General features: G+C 55.4%; 7 protein-coding genes across 7 annotated transcripts; 4 read left to right on the top strand and 3 right to left on the bottom strand.

Annotated features, from left to right (window-relative positions):
• Positions 1-443: 443 nt before the first annotated feature.
• Positions 444-1,220, bottom strand: D7B24_001447 (uncharacterized protein; the record flags this gene model as incomplete). Its single annotated transcript, XM_028635680.1, has 3 exons — positions 444-732; positions 809-881; positions 1,148-1,220. The coding sequence occupies 3 exons, from the start codon at positions 1,218-1,220 to the stop codon at positions 444-446; spliced, it is 435 nt and encodes a 144-aa protein (XP_028497882.1).
• Positions 1,221-2,531: 1,311 nt separating this feature from the next.
• D7B24_001446 (uncharacterized protein) lies at positions 2,532-3,482 on the bottom strand (the record flags this gene model as incomplete). Its single annotated transcript, XM_028635679.1, has 6 exons — positions 2,532-2,665; positions 2,720-2,807; positions 2,859-3,164; positions 3,221-3,292; positions 3,371-3,379; positions 3,459-3,482. 6 exons carry the CDS (start codon positions 3,480-3,482, stop codon positions 2,532-2,534), a joined length of 633 nt encoding a protein of 210 aa, XP_028497881.1.
• Positions 3,483-3,960: 478 nt separating this feature from the next.
• On the top strand, positions 3,961-4,601 carry RPL11 (60S ribosomal protein L11; the record flags this gene model as incomplete). The annotated part of the gene is made up of 3 exons (XM_028635678.1): positions 3,961-4,102; positions 4,160-4,242; positions 4,308-4,601. The coding sequence occupies 3 exons, from the start codon at positions 3,961-3,963 to the stop codon at positions 4,599-4,601; spliced, it is 519 nt and encodes a 172-aa protein (XP_028497880.1).
• Positions 4,602-6,237: 1,636 nt separating this feature from the next.
• ATP5A1 (ATP synthase subunit alpha, mitochondrial) lies at positions 6,238-8,481 on the top strand (the record flags this gene model as incomplete). The annotated part of the gene is made up of 7 exons (XM_028635677.1): positions 6,238-6,309; positions 6,543-6,703; positions 6,841-6,897; positions 6,952-7,072; positions 7,126-7,594; positions 7,645-8,162; positions 8,218-8,481. 7 exons carry the CDS (start codon positions 6,238-6,240, stop codon positions 8,479-8,481), a joined length of 1,662 nt encoding a protein of 553 aa, XP_028497879.1.
• A 552-nt stretch (positions 8,482-9,033) lies between these two features.
• Positions 9,034-10,278, top strand: D7B24_001443 (uncharacterized protein; the record flags this gene model as incomplete). Its single annotated transcript, XM_028635676.1, has 4 exons — positions 9,034-9,130; positions 9,189-9,286; positions 9,352-10,083; positions 10,147-10,278. The coding sequence occupies 4 exons, from the start codon at positions 9,034-9,036 to the stop codon at positions 10,276-10,278; spliced, it is 1,059 nt and encodes a 352-aa protein (XP_028497878.1).
• A 345-nt stretch (positions 10,279-10,623) lies between these two features.
• D7B24_001442 (uncharacterized protein) lies at positions 10,624-11,535 on the bottom strand (the record flags this gene model as incomplete). Its single annotated transcript, XM_028635675.1, has 1 exon — positions 10,624-11,535. The coding sequence occupies one exon, from the start codon at positions 11,533-11,535 to the stop codon at positions 10,624-10,626; it is 912 nt and encodes a 303-aa protein (XP_028497877.1).
• A 7,340-nt stretch (positions 11,536-18,875) lies between these two features.
• On the top strand, positions 18,876-20,579 carry D7B24_001441 (uncharacterized protein; the record flags this gene model as incomplete). Its single annotated transcript, XM_028635674.1, has 1 exon — positions 18,876-20,579. One exon carries the CDS (start codon positions 18,876-18,878, stop codon positions 20,577-20,579), a length of 1,704 nt encoding a protein of 567 aa, XP_028497876.1.
• Between the last annotated feature and the right edge of the window lie 521 nt (positions 20,580-21,100).

Genomic DNA, 21,100 nt, shown 5'->3' with positions numbered 1-21,100 from the left:
AAAGCAATATCCCGACAAGACCAACAAAAGTGTTGCCAAGGACCACGTCCTCGATGATGAATGATGGGCACGCCTCATTCTACATTGTATGTCATGCCAGGCAGATAGGATTTCTACGAGCAGAGGTAATGTCAGAGGTGATAATACATGATGGCACTCTCTCCCCCCCATGCTGTCCAATGTGCCCTTTCTGCGATCATCCAGCTCGATCCCTCATTTGTCCATCTCAAGCCTCTCCCTTGTGCCCCAGATATCGGGGCTGCAGCGCGTCCGCAAGCCCATCTGCCGCAAGCCATTTCGCGGCTGGTCTCTCTGTCCCTCTCCCCCACACCCCACGCGGATCGATCCTGTGCGGACCCCCGTATTAGGTAGACCGCAGTAGCCGCATCTGTTCAGTACGCTCGTCCTTCGTTCATGGTAAGGAGGCAAAAAGGGGTATATATCTATTTGCCCAGGGCCTCCTTGACCTTGCCCTCGACCTTGGCCTCGACAGCCACGGCCTTGTCCTTGATCGCCTCGGCCGTCTCCTTGACGTTGCCTCCCGCGGCAGCGGCAGCTTCCTTGCCTCCCCACTTGTGCCATGACAGGTATCGGTAGCCCTGCGTCAGCTGCGAGCACTCGTTGACAAAGTGGCACGCGAACAGGAGGTAGTTCTTTGGTGAGACGGCGAGCGAGTAGCGCATGAAGGTGGCGGAGTAGATGACAAGAGCGCCCGTCATCTGGCCCGAGATCCTGTACAAAGTCTACGTTTAGTCAAGATTCACAGTCGTAGACACGATTTGCAGGCGATCCAGGCAGGGGGACTCACAGGTCGGGAGACTTTTGGGTGTCGAGAACGGCGGCCACGGGGATACCAAAGTTGGAGGCAGGACCCCAGAAATCTAGACCCAGGCATCAGTGCTTGCTCTTCTGATATGCGTCTTCTTCAGAAAGCTCGTCGCATTCGCAACTTAAAGGCGCGATCGGAGCCGCATGAGGATCCTCCGGATATGCCAACCACAGGCAGGGGCACCTCAACAGCAGCAGCAGCAGCAGAAACGCCAGTGATGGATCGATCGCGTTCATTCCAATGACAATCGCATCTCCTGGCCTCGTCCTTCACCCGGCGATGCGAGGTACACCAACTCAAGAAAATGTCCCAACGTACGCGTAGAGCAGAAGTAGTTCAGTGCCGGGTTCGCCCGGATCTTGGCATTGACAGCCTTGATGAAAGCAGCCATTGTAATCGTTTGGTCGGAGGGAGCGGCAAGTCGTTCAATCGGTCAGTCGTGATGTTGGCGAGGTCGACGCGGACGACCTGGGGATTTGGGTTGGGAGATTGAGGTTGGAAATGGACGTTCTTCTTGTTGGGGAGCTTGACTTTCCGAGTCGGAGCTTGGATCGGAACCGCTGCGCTGCAATTCGTGGAGGTGCGTGCGTTGAGTTTTTGCGGTTCAACGGAGATAGCGTCCATCCGGGGATAAGATGGACGTCACGTGCCCTTTGCTGAAGGCAGTGTCAGAGGACATAGGGGACGATACAACGGCTTCGTACTGCCGTTCATTGCGAATCCTGGACTCAATGGCCGCATATGGTATATCTTGAAGCTATGAATTGTTGTTGTTTCGTATTTTAAAGAATGACATGAGTTGTTGTGAGATTCTTAATTCACAATATGTGCACCGAAGGCATGAAAATGAGTGTCAACAAAGTGACAGCACTGCGTTCACGAGCGGAATCAGCAGATGCACATCTTGGTCGAGACAATACTTAGCAACCTTCCATGTAGATGAAGTCATACCAAGACAACGTGTTTTTTTTTGTTCTATTTGGGGTTCCTTCGAATCATTGCTCGCGCAAGTTGATATGAACAGGAGATGCTCAAAATGTGGACGTTCACCAAATAGGTAATTATCGAAAGCAACCAACGTATTCATCTTTGTCCGACACCGTACTAACCAGCAGTCACAAGTCAAAGTCTAAGTGACTCAATGGCGGCTTAAATAAAAGACTAGCATGTCAAAGCTACAAACACCTCAAGATGCAGCAGAGCTTCAGACACGCACTCATGAAACCATATCACTCAGGTGAAACCACTGCCCAGTAGGCGACGAGGAGCGAGGACCACGCAAGCCTCAGAACCAGGATTCCTTGAGAGGTGATCGTTTGCAAGAGCCTTGAATTAGTCTGTTACCAAGCTTAGGGTCATTTCCTGGTCTACGAAAAAGGCCACGACGAAGCACATTTGGATGGCTTTTAACGCAGCAACGGCCAATGCATTACCCTGCACCGTGTCACATATCACCCCAGCTCATCACCACGAACATGACAACGCCCAAAGCTCGAGGACCATAACCACGCAATTTTCAGTCAGTCATGGCGCGGAAATCATGTTCATTTACCCAGCCTTCCAAGGTTGAGCCGCTCCTCTACAGATTCGCGTTTTTGTCCATCCGTCATGGTATTCTTCAATATCCCCAAACGCCAATGGTCATCATAAATCTGACGCGAGCGTACAAACGCCCGACCCTCCTGTCAGCGACACTCACGTATTACCTCCGAGGCGGAGGGTTGAAGCCAGGAGGACCGCCGCCAGGAGGACCGGGAGGGAAGCCTTGGGGAGGGAATGCGCCACCCTGAGGAGGGAATCCAGGGGGGAATCCACCAGGGAAACCCGGGGGAGGGGCTGAGTAGGTGTGAGCGGGATGAGGGCGAGCCATCTGGAATGATGAGGACTTACCTCCACGTCCGGCAAAAGGAGGAGCACCGCCAGGGAATCCGGGGAAGCCAGGGGGAGGCGCGCCACCACCAACACCAGCAGCAGGTCCCTAAAAAACAAATCAGCGATTGTAGTAGAAGTGAGAGACGTCGAAACTTACTGCCAATGACGGCGGCACAGCAGCGCCGCGACCAGCAGGGCGGGCAACGCCAGGGCCAGCACTGAGAGTAGATGCGATGCCGCCGGTTGCGCTCTTGCCCAGGCGAGCGCTAGGGTCCGCAGGAGGCTCCGACTCGACCGACAGCGAGACGATCTGAGCGCCTCGGACAATCGTAAGGCCCAAAGTCCTCTTCTCCTCCGACTCGACAGTCTGGCCAGAGCCGCTCGCGCCAGGCGCGGAGGGCTTGTTCTGCTTGCGCTTGACGCGTCGGAACTCTTCCGTGTCGGCGAGGACGAGGTTCATGTGCTGTCATGTCATCAGCGGGAGCTACAGGGGAAGCGGTGGAGGACGGAGTTGCGGACCTTGTCAAATGCAAGCATCTGACCGGTCATCTGGCGACCGTCGTTCAGAGTGACTCTCATCCGGTAGTTGATCTAGCATGGCGTCAGTAGGTCTCGATCGCGACTTCGAAAGGATGCTCATGGAGCCTTGCACCGTCGGGGGGTACGTACGTAGCCGGCCTAAAGAGAGATCGTGTCAAGTCAGCCTACATTGTCAACCTCGAGCTTCAAAGGAAGTCGGTGGGGGAAGACCACTCACCATCTTGCCCTGTTTGTTCGCCATGGTTGCGGTTGGAAAGCGAGTTGCCGCGAGTGCAGCTTCTCAAGAGGTTCAAAAAATGGTTCTTTGCGTGCAGATGTCGGGTGACGTCTGCGACCTTCAAGTGCTTTGCTTTCGCGGAGCTCGTTGGAGGTCAAGGGTGGGTGGATATGGCTTCCAATGAGAGTTGGGAAATTTCCCTCGGGAGGCTGAAGACAGACAGAAGGCTGAAGCTCCGACAGGCTGCTGGTGGGGCAAACGTGAGCTCGAAGTGCTGACAGCCGGCAGTAACAATCACCAGCTGGTGCACTAGTCCACTTCGGGCCCCTCCACAGTGGGGTCGTCGCCCACCCTGGGCGCAAGGGCTTTGGGGCTGCAAAACCCTCTTGAATTTCGAACGACTCTCAAGTTCCCGAACTTTTTGCCAGCAACTTCACGCCCAGTGATCAGCGCCCACGACAAGTCCGACCATCAACCACCGTCGACCACCCCAACCGCCAAAATGTCCGAGAAGGCCGCCAACCCCATGAGGGAGCTTCACCTCCAGAAGCTCGTCCTCAACATTTCCGTCGGAGAGTCTGGTGACAGGCTCACCCGTGCCGCCAAGGTGCTTGAGCAGCTTTCTGGTCAAACCCCCGTCTACAGTAAGGCACCCACGACGAGAGCAGCAGTGTGCGCATGAATCTGACAACTATCAATAGGCAAGGCTCGCTACACCGTCCGTACCTTCGGTATCCGTCGTAACGAGAAGATTGCTGTCCACGTCACCGTCCGTGGCCCCAAGGTATGCCTTTCTTCCAACTGTCGCACATTCGTGCACACAATTGTCGCTAACCGGTATGTCTACAGGCTGAGGAGATCCTCGAGCGTGGCCTCAAGGTCAAGGAGTACGAGCTCCGCAAGCGCAACTTCTCCGAGACCGGCAACTTCGGCTTCGGTATCTCTGAGCACATCGATCTCGGCATCAAGTACGACCCCTCCATCGGTATCTACGGCATGGACTTCTACGCCTGCATGACCCGCAAGGGTGAGCGCGTCGCCACCCGCAGGCGCTGCAAGGCCAAGATCGGCTCCAACCACAAGATCAAGCGTGAGGAGACCGTCAGGTGGTTCAAGCAGCGCTTCGACGGCATTGTCCGGTAAATGCGCAAATGGACAATGACACTTTTTATGGGATGGCTTAACGGATTCTGGGTCACGGGCGAAAAGGAAAAGGGCTTACCGGCGTGTATTTCCCGCTGCTTGCAGCAACTTCATCAAGCTTGATTTACGAGTAATCGTCACAAGCTACGGCCTCAGAGACCGACCGGCGTAATGCCGGCTTCCACCCTGCTTGCAGTCCCAGTGCGTAGAGTGATGTGAAATGCGAATTGGCCCAATACAGTCCGAAAGTGGCTTGTCGACTGTGCTGTAAAGATTTGGTTCCTGCCACTTTCCAAGGGGTTCTCTGTAGACCTGCATCTCGTCTGGGAAGCATTTACCACCTTGACATCAGAGCATCATCGGCGAATGGCCATGTGCGTCTATCCTTCGATGCGCGAAGTGGCTTCAATGGTGCTGCGCCGTCGTCAATTGAAGCTCATCATCGACTTCACTGTGATATGGCGTAGGTCATTCGCACATGCATTATGTGTTGGGGTTGACAATGTGGAGGCATCGCGCTGCCTCAGTGTTTGTCCTCCGGATCCTGGACCACATATGCTTAATTTCTGCGGACTACACATGTCTGACATGGCGACAGCATACTGTGAATGCTACTCGCAAGATACTGCTGTCTGCGCTGTTCATTCACCAGTATCTCCTTATGTGTCCACGCGCTCACTTCCACGTCTGATTGTTATGAACCGCGGGAAAGATGGAAAAATCGTGGCGTCAAAGGATGAGTAGCTTTTCAATAAACGAATTTGTTTTTTGAGGTTCTGCATATGAACGAAATACATTATTGGGAAGCCGTGATCGTGAGATGTAGCTGAACATGTACAGCTCACACAACACACAATATTCAGACCTTTCACCACGTGCATGTTTATCTCCGTGATCAAGATGAACCTATTTAAGGTCAATCTCCCAAAATCCTTGACCAAGCCGAACACGACTGAGGACCCACGATGTCCTAGTCGAAAGCTCGAGCCGTCGTTGAGAGAGCCGTGATAAGGGAGCCTGGGAAGTCAGGCAGGTTGAGGGCAACCTAAGGGTTTCAGGCCAACGGTGCAGTTTGAGTAGCTTGAGTGCTCGGGGCTGAGCATAATCCGATCCGGTGCCCGAGGTCGGGCGTTCGGTCGGGCAGGCAACGAGTGGCCTCAAGCAGTGAGAAGGGCATCGCCGCTCTGGCCTGGCGATTCACGAAGAAAAAAGACATTGAAGCGAAGGAACAAATCTAGTAAAAGAAAGTCCGAGGCATCACGACCTCCAACGGTCAGAGTTTAGGCCATAACGTCGCTGAGAGACGAGGCTGGCTAGGTGATCAGGCTTCCAAGGCACCCATCGGGAAGGGCAGGACCACGCCTAAATGAGAATTGTTAGGGAGTTTCCGGGCTGACTGAGGTAAAACTTCGCGGATACCTGCTGATTGGCCGGTTCAGCCAGCTCCCACTCCACTCGATCCTTTCCTGCTCCATCTCCCTCTCACCTTTTCCCTCTGCCGGGTCTTCCTCCAAAAAAGACTCCATTTGCACTCCTGCAAAGGCACCATCAACACCCCCAATCTCCCCTCAAACTCAATTGCACCTGTTGCAATTGATTCTCCCTCGATCTAGACAGCGTCGACGATCCTCCTAATATGTTCCGCAACGCCCTCCGCCAGTCGACGCGCGCCGTCGGTGCGGTCTCTGCCGCCGGCAGAGTCGGTGCCGTAAGTCGTCCTCCCCTTAGCCCGAAAACCATCTCCAATCCATCGAAAAACATGGTCGGCCGTGTCGGAAGTCATCCACGAGTTCTTTGAAAGCTCAATTGGGGTCTTGAAGCCGGTCGCGGCGTCGTGGGCAAGCTTTTCATGAGCTCCCTTGACACCGTGTTGTCCTTGTCGTTGGGGGCGACACCACAGCATTTTCGGGGCTTCGGCTAACTTGATTTTCAACCGCCCAGACTCGAAATGCCGCACCCGCCATCAACGCCGCGATCCAAGTCCGAACCTACGCTGAGGCCAAGGCCGCGCCGACCGAGGTCTCTTCGATTCTCGAGCAGCGCATCCGTGGCGTCCAGGAGGAGTCCAACCTTGCCGAGACTGGCCGTGTCCTTTCCGTTGGGTACGTCTGGCCCGAGCACCAATCAGCAAAGGGTAGTTGGAGGACTTCCTAGTGTCTACCGCACTCCGGAACCTCCAGGAACTCTTTGCGACGAAGTGCATCGCCGAACTGTTTCGCTGACGAAATTTTCCTCTTAGTGATGGTATCGCCCGTGTGCACGGTATGGCCAACGTCCAGGCTGAGGAGCTTGTCGAGTACGTTCATCCATCTCACGATCAATTTCGCACCGCCATTTAACTCATTTCTAGGTTCGCCTCTGGCGTCAAGGGCATGTGCATGAACCTCGAGGCTGGCCAGGTCGGTGTCGTGCTTTTCGGTTCCGACCGTCTCGTCAAGGAGGGTGAGACTGTCAAGCGTACCGGCGAGATCGTAAGTATCAATCATTTCTTTACAGCCCAACAACAGTTGCTAATACATACCAGGTTGAGGTCCCCGTCGGCCTCGAGCTGCTCGGCCGTGTCGTCGACGCTCTCGGCAACCCCATCGATGGCAAGGGTCCCCTCAACGCCAGCGGGAAGCGCCGTGCCCAGCTCAAGGCCCCCGGCATTCTGCCTCGCCAGTCCGTCAACCAGCCCGTGCAGACTGGTCTGAAGTCCATCGACGCCATGGTTCCCATTGGTCGTGGCCAGCGTGAGCTGATTATCGGTGATCGCCAGACCGGTAAGACTGCTGTCGCCCTGGACGCTATGCTCAACCAGAAGCGTTGGAACAACTCCAACGACGAGGAGAAGAAGCTCTACTGCGTCTACGTCGCCGTCGGCCAGAAGCGTTCCACCGTTTCTCAGCTCGTCAAGACCCTCGAGGAGAATGACGCCATGAAGTACTCCATTGTCGTCGCCGCCACCGCCTCCGAGGCCGCCCCTCTCCAGTACATCGCTCCTTTCACTGGTGGTAAGTCTTCAACATTCCTATGCATTGAACAACAGCTAAACTCCTCAAAGCGGCTATCGCGGAATATTTTAGGGACAATGGCATGCACTCTCTGATCATCTACGACGATCTCTCGAAGCAGGCCGTCGCTTACCGCCAGATGTCTCTTCTTCTCCGCCGTCCCCCCGGACGTGAGGCCTACCCCGGTGACGTCTTCTACCTCCACTCTCGTCTTCTCGAGCGTGCCGCCAAGATGAACAAGAAGCTCGGCGGTGGCTCCATGACTGCTCTGCCCATCATCGAGACCCAGGGTGGTGACGTCTCGGCCTACATTCCCACCAACGTCATTTCTATCACTGACGGCCAGATCTTCCTCGAGGCTGAGCTGTTCTACAAGGGTATCCGTCCCGCCATCAACGTCGGTCTTTCCGTCTCGCGTGTCGGTTCCGCTGCCCAGCTCAAGGCCATGAAGCAAGTCGCTGGCTCGCTCAAGCTCTTCCTGGCCCAGTACCGTGAGGTCGCCGCCTTTGCCCGTTTCGGTTCCGACTCGGACGCCGCCACCAAGCAGACCCTTGCCCGTGGTGAGCGTGTAAGTTTTTGCTCAGTCCCTGTGTGAACGGAAACGTATGCTAATCCCACCACAGTTGACCGAGCTCCTCAAGCAGAAGCAGTACTCTCCTCTTGGCGTCAACGAGATGGTCCCCATCATCTACGCTGGTGTTAACGGCCACATCGACAACATTCCTGTCGACAAGATCCTCCAGTGGGAGTCTGACTTCCTCAACCACCTCAAGACCAACGAGGCTGACCTCCTGGCGACCATCGACAAGGAGGGCGCCCTCAGCAAGGACCTCGAGGCCAGGCTCAAGGACGTCACCCAGACGTTCGTCAAGAGCTTCCTCGGTTAAGCGGCCACTCGTGGTGTAATAACGGTCCGACATGGTGCACGGGGGAGAAGCTGTCTATACCGAAGTGATTTCTGTTTTTCCGTAGAAGCGGGAGGACGATTCGAAGGGTGCACCGGGCTGGGAGAAGCACCTGGGGAAGCGATCTGGGGCGCGATTCTCCAGTCGAACCACTGTAAAATAGAGCTCAAGACTCAATTAACGCCCTCGATTCCTTTTGTCCTTGAACAGCTGATCTCTGTTCCGTCTGTAGCCCGTTTTAGTATTGGAGCTGTACTTTTCTGTCGTATTCGCCCATCGGGCCTTTGTGTCCGGCGCACCGTTGCATCGTCGTGACATCATTGCTTTCCACCCGAGCTGCGCTTGCCTTCTTCAAACCCTTTCTTCCGTCTTGCCTTCATTTGTTGAAATTCATACTTCAGATGATCTTGCTTATGACAGTGTAACTGCCTGATTGGAACACCAGGGCACCGCTTTATCCGAGGTCGCTTCATCCACCATCCATTTCCTTTCCCCGCCTCCATCACCCATTCGTCCGAACCACCGACTCGAGGCATGCCCGCAGACGCGTCAGATATGTCTGCCGCTACAAAGGAAACCCTCGCTCGCGTGCAGCGCATGATTCCACCGATGCTGGATCACTTCCACAAGGGTATGCTTTCCTTCTTCGCAAGACCGATCGCATCAGCACTGACAGTGGACATGGACAGGACAGCTCGGCCGCGTCGGCGTCCTGGGAGGCAGCGAAGACTATACCGGCGCGCCGTATTTCTCGGCCATGGCCAGCGCTCGCTTAGGATGCGATATGGTGCCTTTCTCTTTCTTGCCTATCGGCTCTACATCTCGATTACTTGTCGGCTAACCCCTCGGCAGTCTCACGTCATTTGCACACCGGCCGCCGCCGCCGTCATCAAGACCTACTCGCCCAACCTCATGGTTCATCCGTTGATGCGCCAGTCGCCCGCCGCATCCGCAGACACGCGCTCCTCGACTGACACTAGCAAGAAGAACGCCGAGACTGACCCGGAACGTATTGCTTCAAGCGTGGCCGACATATTGCCTCGACTCCACGTGCTCGTCATCGGACCAGGCCTCGGCCGCGATCCGCTGATGCAGGCAACAGTGGCACGAGTTGTGCGTGCCGCGCGCGAGCGGGACATTCCTATCATCCTGGATGCTGACGCGCTTCTGGTCGTGCAAAAGGATCCTAGCCTCGTGCGTGGTTATGCGAAGGCAGTGCTGACGCCCAACGTAGTCGAGTTCTCACGGCTGTGTAAAGCACTCGGTGTCGATGAGGACAAAGTCACGTCTGAAGGCGGCGAGACTGGCAAGGTGGAGGCTCTGGCCAGGGGACTTGATGGCGTGACCATCATCCAGAAGGGAGCCAATGATTATATCTCGAACGGCAAGACAACGCTTGTCGTTGATCTCCAAGGTGGCAAGAAGCGCAGCGGCGGACAAGGCGATACACTAACGGGGGCTATCGCTACGTTCCTGGGGTGGAGGCACGCATATCTTGAAGGCCTCTGGGATCGAGGCGATGCTACACTAGCTGAGGACGAGCTAGTCGGACTTGCAGCATTTGGAGGAAGTGCAATCACCAGAGTACGTGCCGCTTGCACTCGAAGCCCGAGCACGGAAAGGAGTGTCAAACTGACTGTTCCTTAGGAATGCTCGCGACGAGCCTTTGCAAAGAAGGGACGGAGCCTACAGGCGAGCGATCTTACTGACGAAGTCCACAACGCTTTTATGTACCTGTTTGGTGACGTCGATGTTGACGCGGAGACCTCCAAGCCATGATAGTACCGCAGTCTCGGCTGAACATGGGCGTTTTGCGAGCATCGAACGAACACACGGCAAATAAGATAGATGCGCATCTTACGCAGCGTTCCAAAACTGCCAGGCGTCTTCGGAACGGAAAGCAAAAAGACCCAATGAACCCTATATCAAAATGGTAGTGAGGTGATCGCAGAGTGGTAGCTGACAGCTAATCTTGGTTATATCTAGTCATCTTGTCTACATATTGTGCGGCTCTCTACGTCTCACACTCGGCCTTTCCAAATTTGCAAGACGTACACCTGGCTTCAAGTTATCATCACATTGCCACCACCTGACGTTCATCCAACACTTGCTGTACTAATACCATCATTCCAGCTCGATGCCTTTCTTCCACTGACTAGATTCCCGAAGCCACAACTTGAATGTCTGCAACCTCGGCTCCTGCTCTCGCAACCTCGCCAAATCCGCCGCGTAGCCGGCTGTCCTGAACCACGCAAAGCTCTTCTCTGCATCCTTCACCCACCACAGCACCGGCCACGCGAGCACAGAATATGTCAGTGGCAACTCCTCGCCAACCGCCTTCCGAAACACCTCTTGCAGCTCATGGAAACTGATCTCATCCCCAGCCAGCGCGACCGCTTTGCCTGTCCAGGCGTCAGGCTCCATCAGCGCCCTGGCGGCAAACATTCCAATGTCTCGGGTGCTGACGAGTTGCATCCGTCGATCGGCTGGCATCCCCTCTCGCCATAGCGTCGCCATGAAAGCACCGAAGAAGCCAGGGTTGTACGTGTCCATGAACCCTGTGGGACGGAGGATAGTCCACCTTACCCCGGCGTGGTCACACGCCTCGCGGAGTCGCAGCTCGATGCGGTGCTTGGCCGCAAAGTGAGGAATGTCGGTCGGAGTCGACCAGCTTGCTATATCGCCGCCGCGGTCGACACTCGTGAAGACGAAGTGGTCTACGTTTGTGTCCGCCGCGACGGCTGCCTCGATCAGTGGCAGAGCTTGCCCTTCGTCGTTGGGCGGGGTGGTGACGAGGAACACGCTGGAAATGGTTGGATGGGCAGCAAAGATTGGACCCGGATCTTGCGTATCGCCCCGCACAAGGATTATGCTCGGAAATGCTGACTTGAGAGCCTGAGCCTTGGGTGATGTTGTCGACCTCGTGAGGGCGAGGATGCGATGAGGGGGGTTTGACGGGGCTGATGCGACGAGAGCTTCAATAACTGATCTGCCCTGGTTGCCAGTGGCACCAACGATGAGGATATCATGGGACATGTTTAACCTGAAGTTCATGTAAGCGAAGGTTTTACGAAGTGGTAAATCTCTCTCTTCGCGAACTCCATCCATGGCTGACCCTCCTCCATATGTACCTAGGGGCTCGGAGACTTCTTCTGCCTGCGGCGACTTTTGCCCAACAGCGAGTTCGCAGAAGTAGAATGAACAGCCAACAAAGGCCCAACGTCCATATTTAGAATCGAAACACCGATTTGGCGATTCTTCAATGTCGCATCAATTGGTGTTAATCCTGCGATAGGCGAAGACCTCATCATATGCCATCTGCATTTTTTGGTTCCCAATGCCAGCCGTCACACACTTGTGCCATGGCGAAAGCTAATGACATTGAGACTAATACCCGCGGGTGCACTACTTTGAAAGTATGTTGCTGCAAGATTGAGTGAAGATTCAATTGATCATCGCTTTGTTGTCCTCGAGATGCTGCCGTCTTCTGGCCAGGTCAATACCCATCTCTTATCGTAAGACCTTTCCACGACACGGGACGTCCACCTAGCTTCCTTGCCCATGTTGGTACGATAGACAAAACAAAAATGTAGGCAGGAAAACAACATCATACTCTACCATTTAGACCTTGGCTCGGTCAGTATGGTCATTTCTGTTAGGTTCCCGAACCGAACCGAACGCGAGGGAGCCGCAGCCCAGTTCATGAGGCTGACAAGTTGGACCATGTATCTTGATGACTTCTCATGAGAAACCGCTCGTGTTCTGACGAGGCCTGGCCGCATCAATGATGCAGATAAGCTCCTGAGATACTGGCACGAGTCTCGAGCACACTACGACCGGGACGACATGTGGGCGAGTTCATTCTTCTTTTCCTGAGCCCCTCAACGAAGTAAAGCAGGCTCAGATGATTTCTCGCAGGGCGTAACACGCCATTGAGTGCTCTCGAAATGAGCATGGCGTGACGAAAGCTCCCACGGGGTAATTGTTCGGCTGCCAGCGGAGCTTGACTGTTTCGCGTGCTCCAACCAGTGGCCACATGCACTCAGGCGCTAACATGTAGAAGAAATAGAGCGCCTCTGGGACTAGTGAGCGTGCCATTCGTTGACCGCTCTGAGACCGGGCTGACCTCTTGAAGACGACCCTTGACGTATCCCGCCACGACAAGCACATCGTTTTGCCCACCCACCAACTGATGTCATCTCCACCACTTTTGTTCATCCCCTACCAAAGAAACACAAAGGCAAGACACCCCTCTGCCCAAGGGGGCCGTACAAGCTCCCGGCAAGGAGCGGAAACCGGTCTCAAAACAGTAGATCTCGTATTGAGGTGGGCGGACCCATGAGCAACAATCATGTCAGAGCTTGCAATGCACACCCAGCCCCCGAAAGCAAGCACCATGTCGATTGCCAACAAGGTTGCGGCTGGTTTTGAGATCAACGGCGTAAAGCAACGCCTGTGCTGCTCACACACCTGCTGCTTCTCCGACCAACCACCTGATGCGTGTTGAAATGGCTCAACTTGGTGATCTATCCAGTTGTCAAGCTACGGCCACTGCGAAGACGGGCGCATCCTATTCCGTTCCTATTGATGCTGGCTTGGAAACACGCCACTGATCGGACGCGGGCAAGGCGTCACACACGACATGGCCCTGTCTCCTGACTGTGAACCTGCGAATGAAGGGCTTCGAAAGCTGGCGATGCCGCTTCAGGAAGCTCGAAGAAACAAATTGGTGCACCGTCATCTACTGGCTCTCGTGTTGGCTCGGTGGCTGAGACGGGGGCAAATGAATGCCTGCAGAAGCAATAGTGTCCACGACACTTCTTGGTCCCCATCCGGGGCCGTACCCTGACCTTGCTCAGTCTTCATCAACTTTTCACAAACACCTTGTGCTTGGAGAATCATGCGTTATTCACGGCGAAACAGAGGCTTGCTCCTGATGGCTGATCGCGTGAAAGCCCTGTCGCCATGTGGTGAGAAACATGTCGACTCAGGGACCGCAACGTGGAGGATACCCACTACAAGGACGACAGAAGAAAGTCAATCCCGGCGTTGTCGTACTCTCTTCATCCGCGTCTGCTCAGCTTTTGATCTCTGGAGAAGCCGGATTGTGAGACGAGACGATACGATGCCCGTGATCAGTGAAAAGGGGGCAGCACAAAAGTGAGAGATCGAAACTCGGTGGCGGACGCGGCAGCCAGTAATGACCAAGCAGAAGCGAACGAGACCGGAGTAATAGATTCGAACGAGTACAGTGCCACCTCTACACGTTTAGTCGATGACCACAGTCCCACCACGGCTTGGGATCACAAGTCCGACGTCAGGGACTGCCAGATGCAGGCACCCGAAGAGAGCCTACTCGACCCAGGCGCCGCCCGGAACCTCGGTGCTCTCGCGTAGCCTGATTGTTGTAGCTAACGGAGCTTAGGATCTTTTTATCCGCGATCCTGCACTCGCAGATCAAGACCATGCAAGGGCGTCGGCATCTGCGCCAAGACTTTCACTATTCGTGGGGATTGAACGCAAGGAGCACCGACTCCACGCACTTGCAAGATTGGCGTTGCTGCTCAGTCTCGAAGTGCACAGTGAAGAAAATGTTGCGGCGCTGAGACATGGGATAATGCCCGTGGTGCAAACCAAGCCGTAGAAGACGTCAACAACGTGAAGCGGTAGTCTCAAGTTAAACATGGGGGTCACGACGAACCTTCCGACGAACGGCGCGATACATGGGAAGCAGGATCAAAATCATGTTGCGCCTGTGGCGGTTCGCGTGATTTCGCTCAACGTGCGCCTAACCCGCTTTCCGAGTACATGGCATGGCGGTTCAGCGACGTCGGATGGCGACATTGCTGCGTCGCGCCGGCGTGGGACAAGTTCCCGGACAAGTTCCCGTCTCCTCCTGATGCGGTATGGCAATCCAGCGTGAGATATCTCTAGCTGTGAAGACGCTATCTTCTCAAATCTAGATGAAACTGGCTGGAGCGGTATCACAAGAGGGACACTCTCGACTGCAGGCCCAATGGGCATCACGACTGTGCCCCTCTCCCGTGCCCTGGCAGTTTGACTCCACCACGAATCTGCGAGAGCGAACTGTCGACATGCAAGATAGGACCCCCATCACGGCGGCGGTTCAGTTGATCGTTGGATGCGTCGGGTGACTGGTTGATGGGTTCCGGCTCAGTGCATACCATAGCATCAGAGAGTGAACCCAAAAGCAACCCACATGTTGATACTCATCTGCTGCTGGTCTGTCCTCTTCCTTCCTGTACTGGGCCAGGACACGACGCACCTCAGTCAGAGGATGCTCAACGTTGCTAAGGGATCAGCCGATTGCAACCATGCGCGTCTATCGTCGATGTAACACTGCAGGATCTCACGGTAGATCCGGCAGCATCGACTGTTATGGCGCGTCTTGCGATACCGCCCCCCAACATTTCGGGCTCGCGTACTCTACACCGTAGTCGCGGGGGTGATAAGTGACGAAACTCAGGATTTAGTCGGTCCAAATGACAAAACGACCAGGGTTCCTGTCGAGTCATGCTTCACGCCATCCATGTTGGCGAGGGATGAGGACCGCTAGCAGATAGACATTGCTTTTTTTTTTTCTTGACACGACGCGAGTGGGTGGGTGTTCGGCGTAGTGATCGGAGGTCAGTGGCTGGCCAGGTTGCTGGGGTACCGGGGACCGATACCAGCAACCCCGCGTGCCGGGCCCTGGCAGCACCGCGAGGCCCAAGCTCTGGGGCCTGTGGTCCGAACGGGTTGAAAATGTGACCGATGAGTAAGAAGTGCTGCATGTGCAGATATCGCGCATCAACTCGATGCGTCTGCTATCCACCGAAGCGAACGCTGACCGCATTTACGTTTGACAGAGCCGCTGTCGACTCGACGGCTGGGGAAGGCCTATTCAGGACGTAAGCTAAGTGGCGCAGGCCGCAACGGGAGGTCGTGCGTTTGGCCATGGACTAGCATCGAGTGCGCACTGGCTAGGCTCGGGTTCGGCCTCGTGCTATTCTCGCGATGTCCGCCTGGCGTGAGACATGACGCAAGGAGAAACCAGGCCAGTCTACTGGCGAGGGCGAATTGAAATGCGAAGAGGTCGCAGATGGTTTTGCTCCCAAGGTCCCTGGGTGACCGCCAGGGAGAAGAAAACAAGGCGCACCTGTTGCTTTCTACGACGTTTCCAGAGTTTTCCAGCACTAACACTTGCTTTTTCAACCGTCCAAGCAGCTGATCAGGAGGCGAATTGACATGCATCGTTGGCTCCAACAGAGGCAGAGAATTCTTCGCGGGTAAGCAATGCCCGCTTCCGCGATTGGAGGCCAAGGCCGTGGAACAGAAAAGCGAGCTGGAAGAAGTCGTGTTGTCGAGCCCGCAGAAGGTCGGCTCGCCGCCACGTAGAAGTCTGGCCTGGGGAATTGGACGTGAAGTGAAGGCATGGCCCGCCCCGGTGTCACATCGACGATTGTCGCAGGTCATTCATGCCAACGTTCACAGGCACCGCACTGGGCCGATATAGGGTTTGACAATGAGATCAACGAACTGTGGCCACCACGAAGAAGGCTTTGCGACGTGTCGAATCGTCGTGGTGAACTTTAGAATCGGAAGAACGCCAGGGTTATTCTGCGTGGACGGACGTTGGTTTCGGGCTCTGGCCAGCCAGAGGGAAGACCGAGCCCGCAAATTGGTGGAGAAGCAATAGGCCGTGCGCTGGGAGTTGCATCATGATCCCTGACAGAGTAGTGTATGCTCCTACAGTAGGTCTAGGCGACCTCGAAGTGTTTCTTGGAGCACGACAATAGTGGGCATTCCTTTTCCCTATACTCGCTGCGCGCCAGGTTAACACACATCCCTCCCCCTTCCCATAGACCCAAATGGGTTCGGAGCTCTGAGTCGTGGCAAGTAATCAATGGCTGCGGACAGGTTCTGGATCTAGCTGCAGTAGACCAGCAATAGATGGAGGCGCTTCAGCTACTGTCTGAGACTGGTGTCGAGGCAGTCTCTCCAACAATGCCCCATGACGCATCGAGGGAGAAGGGATTGGGCGACGGCACCAACCAGCGTCGCACAGTGCTCCTGGAGACGGGGAGAAAGCAGAACGATGTAATACAGACCATATCGAGGCCCTCGTTTGCATTGTCTGCGCCGCCCGACCAGCCCACCCGTAATAGTGCGCCGCCAACCAAGCCAGGGCACGACTGGCCGGGCCTCATAAGGCGAGAGCATTGTGAATGGCACAACGCCAGGCCCCCCCCCTACCCGCCAGGTGAGGGTATATGACAGACATGTGGTTCTTTGTCTGTGCTCGCGGAGCAAAGGCGAAGATCAGCCAGGGAAAGGGAGCAATTCCACCACGCTCCTCGACTCGATCGACGAGACAGCAATGGTCACTCAGTTCCCCCGAACCAACCATCGAAGGAAACCCCAGCGAGCGAGGGAGGGGATCCAGTGTCGAATCTGCTCGAACGCGGCAGGGTATCCGATGATCCCAGAGAACTGTGTATCCTGCGAGGATCAGGAGGGGAGGCAAGGTTCTTGCGTGTGTTCGCTCGTCATGGCCCTCGGATTCTGTAACTTGTCATATTTGCAGCAGCTCAAGGTTGAAAAATGCTCGTTGTGAACGATAGAGGAAAAAGGAAGCAGACTGTGAAGTCGAGGGCCCAGTGGTGGAGCATGAGACGACGACGAGAACCTAATGAAATACAAAGTGGAGGAGGATCAGGCCCGTTCGCCTGCGCGCTCAGGGCACTGTGATCCCTGCCGGTTACCTGCTTCAGGCCCCTGAAAGCACCAGAGGTACCAGCTTGGAAAAGGTACCTTACAGTGTGGATATGACGACCGCAGTGGAGCCTCTCATTGGGGAAACGTGAGAAGGAGCAAGGGCGATGATGGGTCATAGTCGTAGCCTTGAGGCAGGAGCCGGGTCGGTTCTGTTTTCTATCACCTGCAGGTGTAGCTGCACCGGCTCAGCACCGGCGTCCAGCCCAGCTCAACCCGGCCCGCTTGATGCTTCTGGCGCCCGTAAGCGAGCAAAGTAAGTACAGCCAACGGCTAGACCGAGAAACAGACAGACGCGGTCGAGTCTTTTCATCAGCTATTGTTGTCCTGTCACATCGACAGGCCGAGACTTGCTGCGTTGCTAGAGACGTGTAAGCCTTGGGGGGACTCGGGTACTCCAGCAGACACTGTGTGTGGGTGCCAGGATCAGGGCCCCCCTCTTGCCATTTTGAGCTCCAGCACCCCATCTTGCTCGTCACTTCCTCGACAGATCTGACGAAACTCTTAAGAGGCTCGAGGGTGGCAGTCGCGCCCATCGGAACGCGCCTTCCTTCTGTTGCACCTGACCCGTTGACCCGTTGTCGTGCTGCTGTTGGTACATGTATCGCCCCTTCTGCTGTCCCTGTTGTCCCTGCTGTTTCAACTGTTCCTGCTGCTTCTGCCGTATTTTTCACGCCAGTCCCGTCACACCACCATCCCGCCCCTCCGCCTGCTACTGCCCGGCCCCGTGTCCGTCCCATCTCGACGCCCTGCACCGAAAGCTGTTGTGGCTCTGCCGCGTCGTCTCTACCACATTCAGGCTTTTATTTGTTTCGACACTCGGATCTGGCTAGCCGCCACAGCTGCCATTAATCTCCTTGCGACCGCGCTCGGAATTTTGTAACCGAATCCGCAACACGTCACGTCTCTCGCAAAGCCAGGCGACGACGCCTGCACCACGCTGCTTGGCTTACAACACCAACATCACAAGAGCAGCCACAAACCACCACAAAGCCGAATCCTTCACGCTCGACTCGCACCACGCCGAGACCAGAGCCGTCGACTTGTGTAATTGTCTCGACGCCTCTCGTCCCTTCATCGGGTCGCTGTGTCGCATCGTTCCTGATTCGCCCCTCACGCGTGTCTGGCATACAGCATCTCTCGAGACAATCGTCCTCACTTGTCTCATTGCACCCTCTCTCCTTACCTCCCTCCACCAGACTCCCGGCCGCCCAGCGAATTCACCCTTGTGACTTCCCGTGGCCGCAGTACAACCGAACTATTCCTCGTTCATCATTTCGATCGCTTCAGCAGAAACTCCCTGGTACGCCCCTTGGATACCCACGAGCCCCCCCCCCCCCCCTGGAGACCACGCACCACTTCCTTGCGACGTACGAACAAATACTGGCACTCAACAACCCGAAGAGAGCCTCTCTGCGGAATCAGTCTTGCCACCGCCTCTCTTGGTTCGTCTCACACCCAAGACGCCGAAAATCACCAAACCGCTTTTGAGTTGCCAGTGCCCTTCGCTGGTGAACCTCAATCGAGCTTCAACTAGTTGATACCACTCTTTGAAACGTCGACGACTTTTGTACGAGGAAATTCTTGGGACGTTGACGACCATGCCAAACGGCCTCGACCGCCTGGAGAGGCTATTCTCTAAACGAAAGAACTCTTCCACAGGAACAAACCTTTCCACGGACCGCATCGAGCCTGCTGTCGACGTCCAGCCTACGCAGCTGGACAACGTCAGCTTCCCTCAGCCGTCGTTTCTGCGACCCAAGGGAAAAGGCGAGCGCATGGTTGCTCGAGATGAGTCGACGCCAGCCGAACGTCACGACAGCCGCGCAAGTAGCTTGCCTGAAGCCCGCTCCGAGCGCATGTCTATGCACTCCTCCACTTTCAGTACCGCCAGCACAGGAGACCTGAACAACCCTCCCGCTCACCACATGTCCCTGATACTCCGCAGAAAGAATCTGCATGCCTCTCAACTCAAGGAGTTCAAGTTTCCTCTCCCACCCAAGGATACCACAACCATCTCATCAGACCTGCCGACTTCGCCTTCCTGCTCACCCACCACGGCCAACTCCGTGGGACAGCGTCACCTCGAGCATCGCCACAGCTCTGTCATCTTGCCCTCGCGGGCTGATACGCCGCCCGCGTCTGACCATGAGGATGACTTGAAGTTTCACCACCGGCAGCAAGCTCAAAGCGGTTCCACGCCCAGCCTTCGTCCGCTTAATCCTCCAACACCAGCAGCATCGCCAGAGATCAAAGCGTTGTCAGACCCCCTTGGCCAAGAGCCTGATCTCGGTGTGGCTGACAAGAGAAGCATGTTCGCACCCCTCCGTCGCCGCAAGGAAAGAAAAGCTGCAGAATTGCGAAGAGCACAGTCACACGTCGTCTTGGCGTCTACGCAAACCATCAATCAGCCAAAGAGTGTACTCAAAGGCGGGGATGTCAAGGATTTCTTCGACCTGAGCGACGATGATATCGCCGAAGAGGATCTGAGCGCCGACGAGCCTACGACTCCTGAGATGACACCGTATCTGCGCAGGCCGTCGACAAAAACGATAACATCCGTTCGTGCTACGACACCCATGTCGAAGCGATCCTCAACAGCCAGTGTCATAAACCCTCTCGCAGACGCTGCCGCTCATGGTGCTGTGCAGATCGCGAAGATTGCAGCTAAGCACAAGTTTGACCTCGTGTACATTGTCAATCTCTGGCCTGAGAAGGTTCATTATACATCTGCAGCTGCATCGACGCCTACCTCGGGCTGCGAGTCAGCTTCCTCTTCCAGGCCCAGCAGCGCCAGGAGCTCGTTGCTTGACTCCATGGAGGGCACTGTCGTGGAAACCGCAGCCGGAATGACGGGCCGGCTACTTGCGGCCTATGGACTATCCAAAGTGGCCAGCCCCTTTCGCATTTCCGCTGCAGTCCACGCTAAGATTCTGCGCCACGAAAGCTGGATCGAATACCGCAGCGCTGATGCAAGAGAAGGCGAATTCTCGCGCGGATACGGCCATGCATTCCACGCAGGCTTTTCACGAAAGCTGTCCACAACTACCTGCGCCTCGATGGAACCACGGTCAGAGGTCGATCGTGGCGTTGTTTTCGCCGCCTATAGGCAACCTGGCCCTGACGGCAAGACACGTGGCTGCACACCTGAGGAGCTCGAGGCCCTACATGCAGATGCTGAGTATCTAATTGATATGCTCATTGCCATTCACAAGGCCAAAAGGCTTCGAAATCCAGTTGCGTTTAGCGCTCAAGCGGACGACGTAGGACCGATGCCACCACAGCGAGGAGATGTGTTCCTTTGATAGAGGAACCTAGCTCGACTTGAGATGACCCGGAGTACGGAGCCCTTGCTATTGCCAGGAGCTCCAGAATATGAGAACAAAGAGAAGAACACGGACTGATTGGAGACGAAACGTGAGGCAGTCACAGCGAGCTTGCTTTTCTACTAGCCACTGCAACGCGACATGATACCTTTTGGGCGGCGACGACTGAATTGGAAGCCGGAGTAATGGGACTCGAGGCATGCGCACAATGTGTGGATTGTTTTTATTTTCTTTGAATGACCTTGGGAGTGTGTGGAAGCGTGTACGAGTTTCAGCTCAAGAGCACGAGAGAGTGAGAAGGATGGGAAAGCCTGGTGCTGGACAGCATGTTGTGTTTTTGGGCGGGCCATGTCAGTTATTCCAAGATACCTTAGTAGGCATTTGAATTCCTTATCTTCCTCAAGGTGTGACGGAGGAGAGCGTTCGACAAGCCCCACTTATCGCGGCTTATCTTACGCCCCACGTGTCATCTTTGTGTGGCGTTTCTTGAGTTCCGCCAC

This window comes from Verticillium nonalfalfae (assembly GCF_003724135.2).
Source record: "Verticillium nonalfalfae strain VnAa140/NRRL 66861 chromosome Unknown scaffold_13, whole genome shotgun sequence".
Lineage (NCBI taxonomy): Eukaryota > Fungi > Ascomycota > Sordariomycetes > Glomerellales > Plectosphaerellaceae > Verticillium > Verticillium nonalfalfae.
Note: the sequence above shows the minus strand (reverse complement) of the source record. Positions and strands in the feature narration are given on the sequence as shown.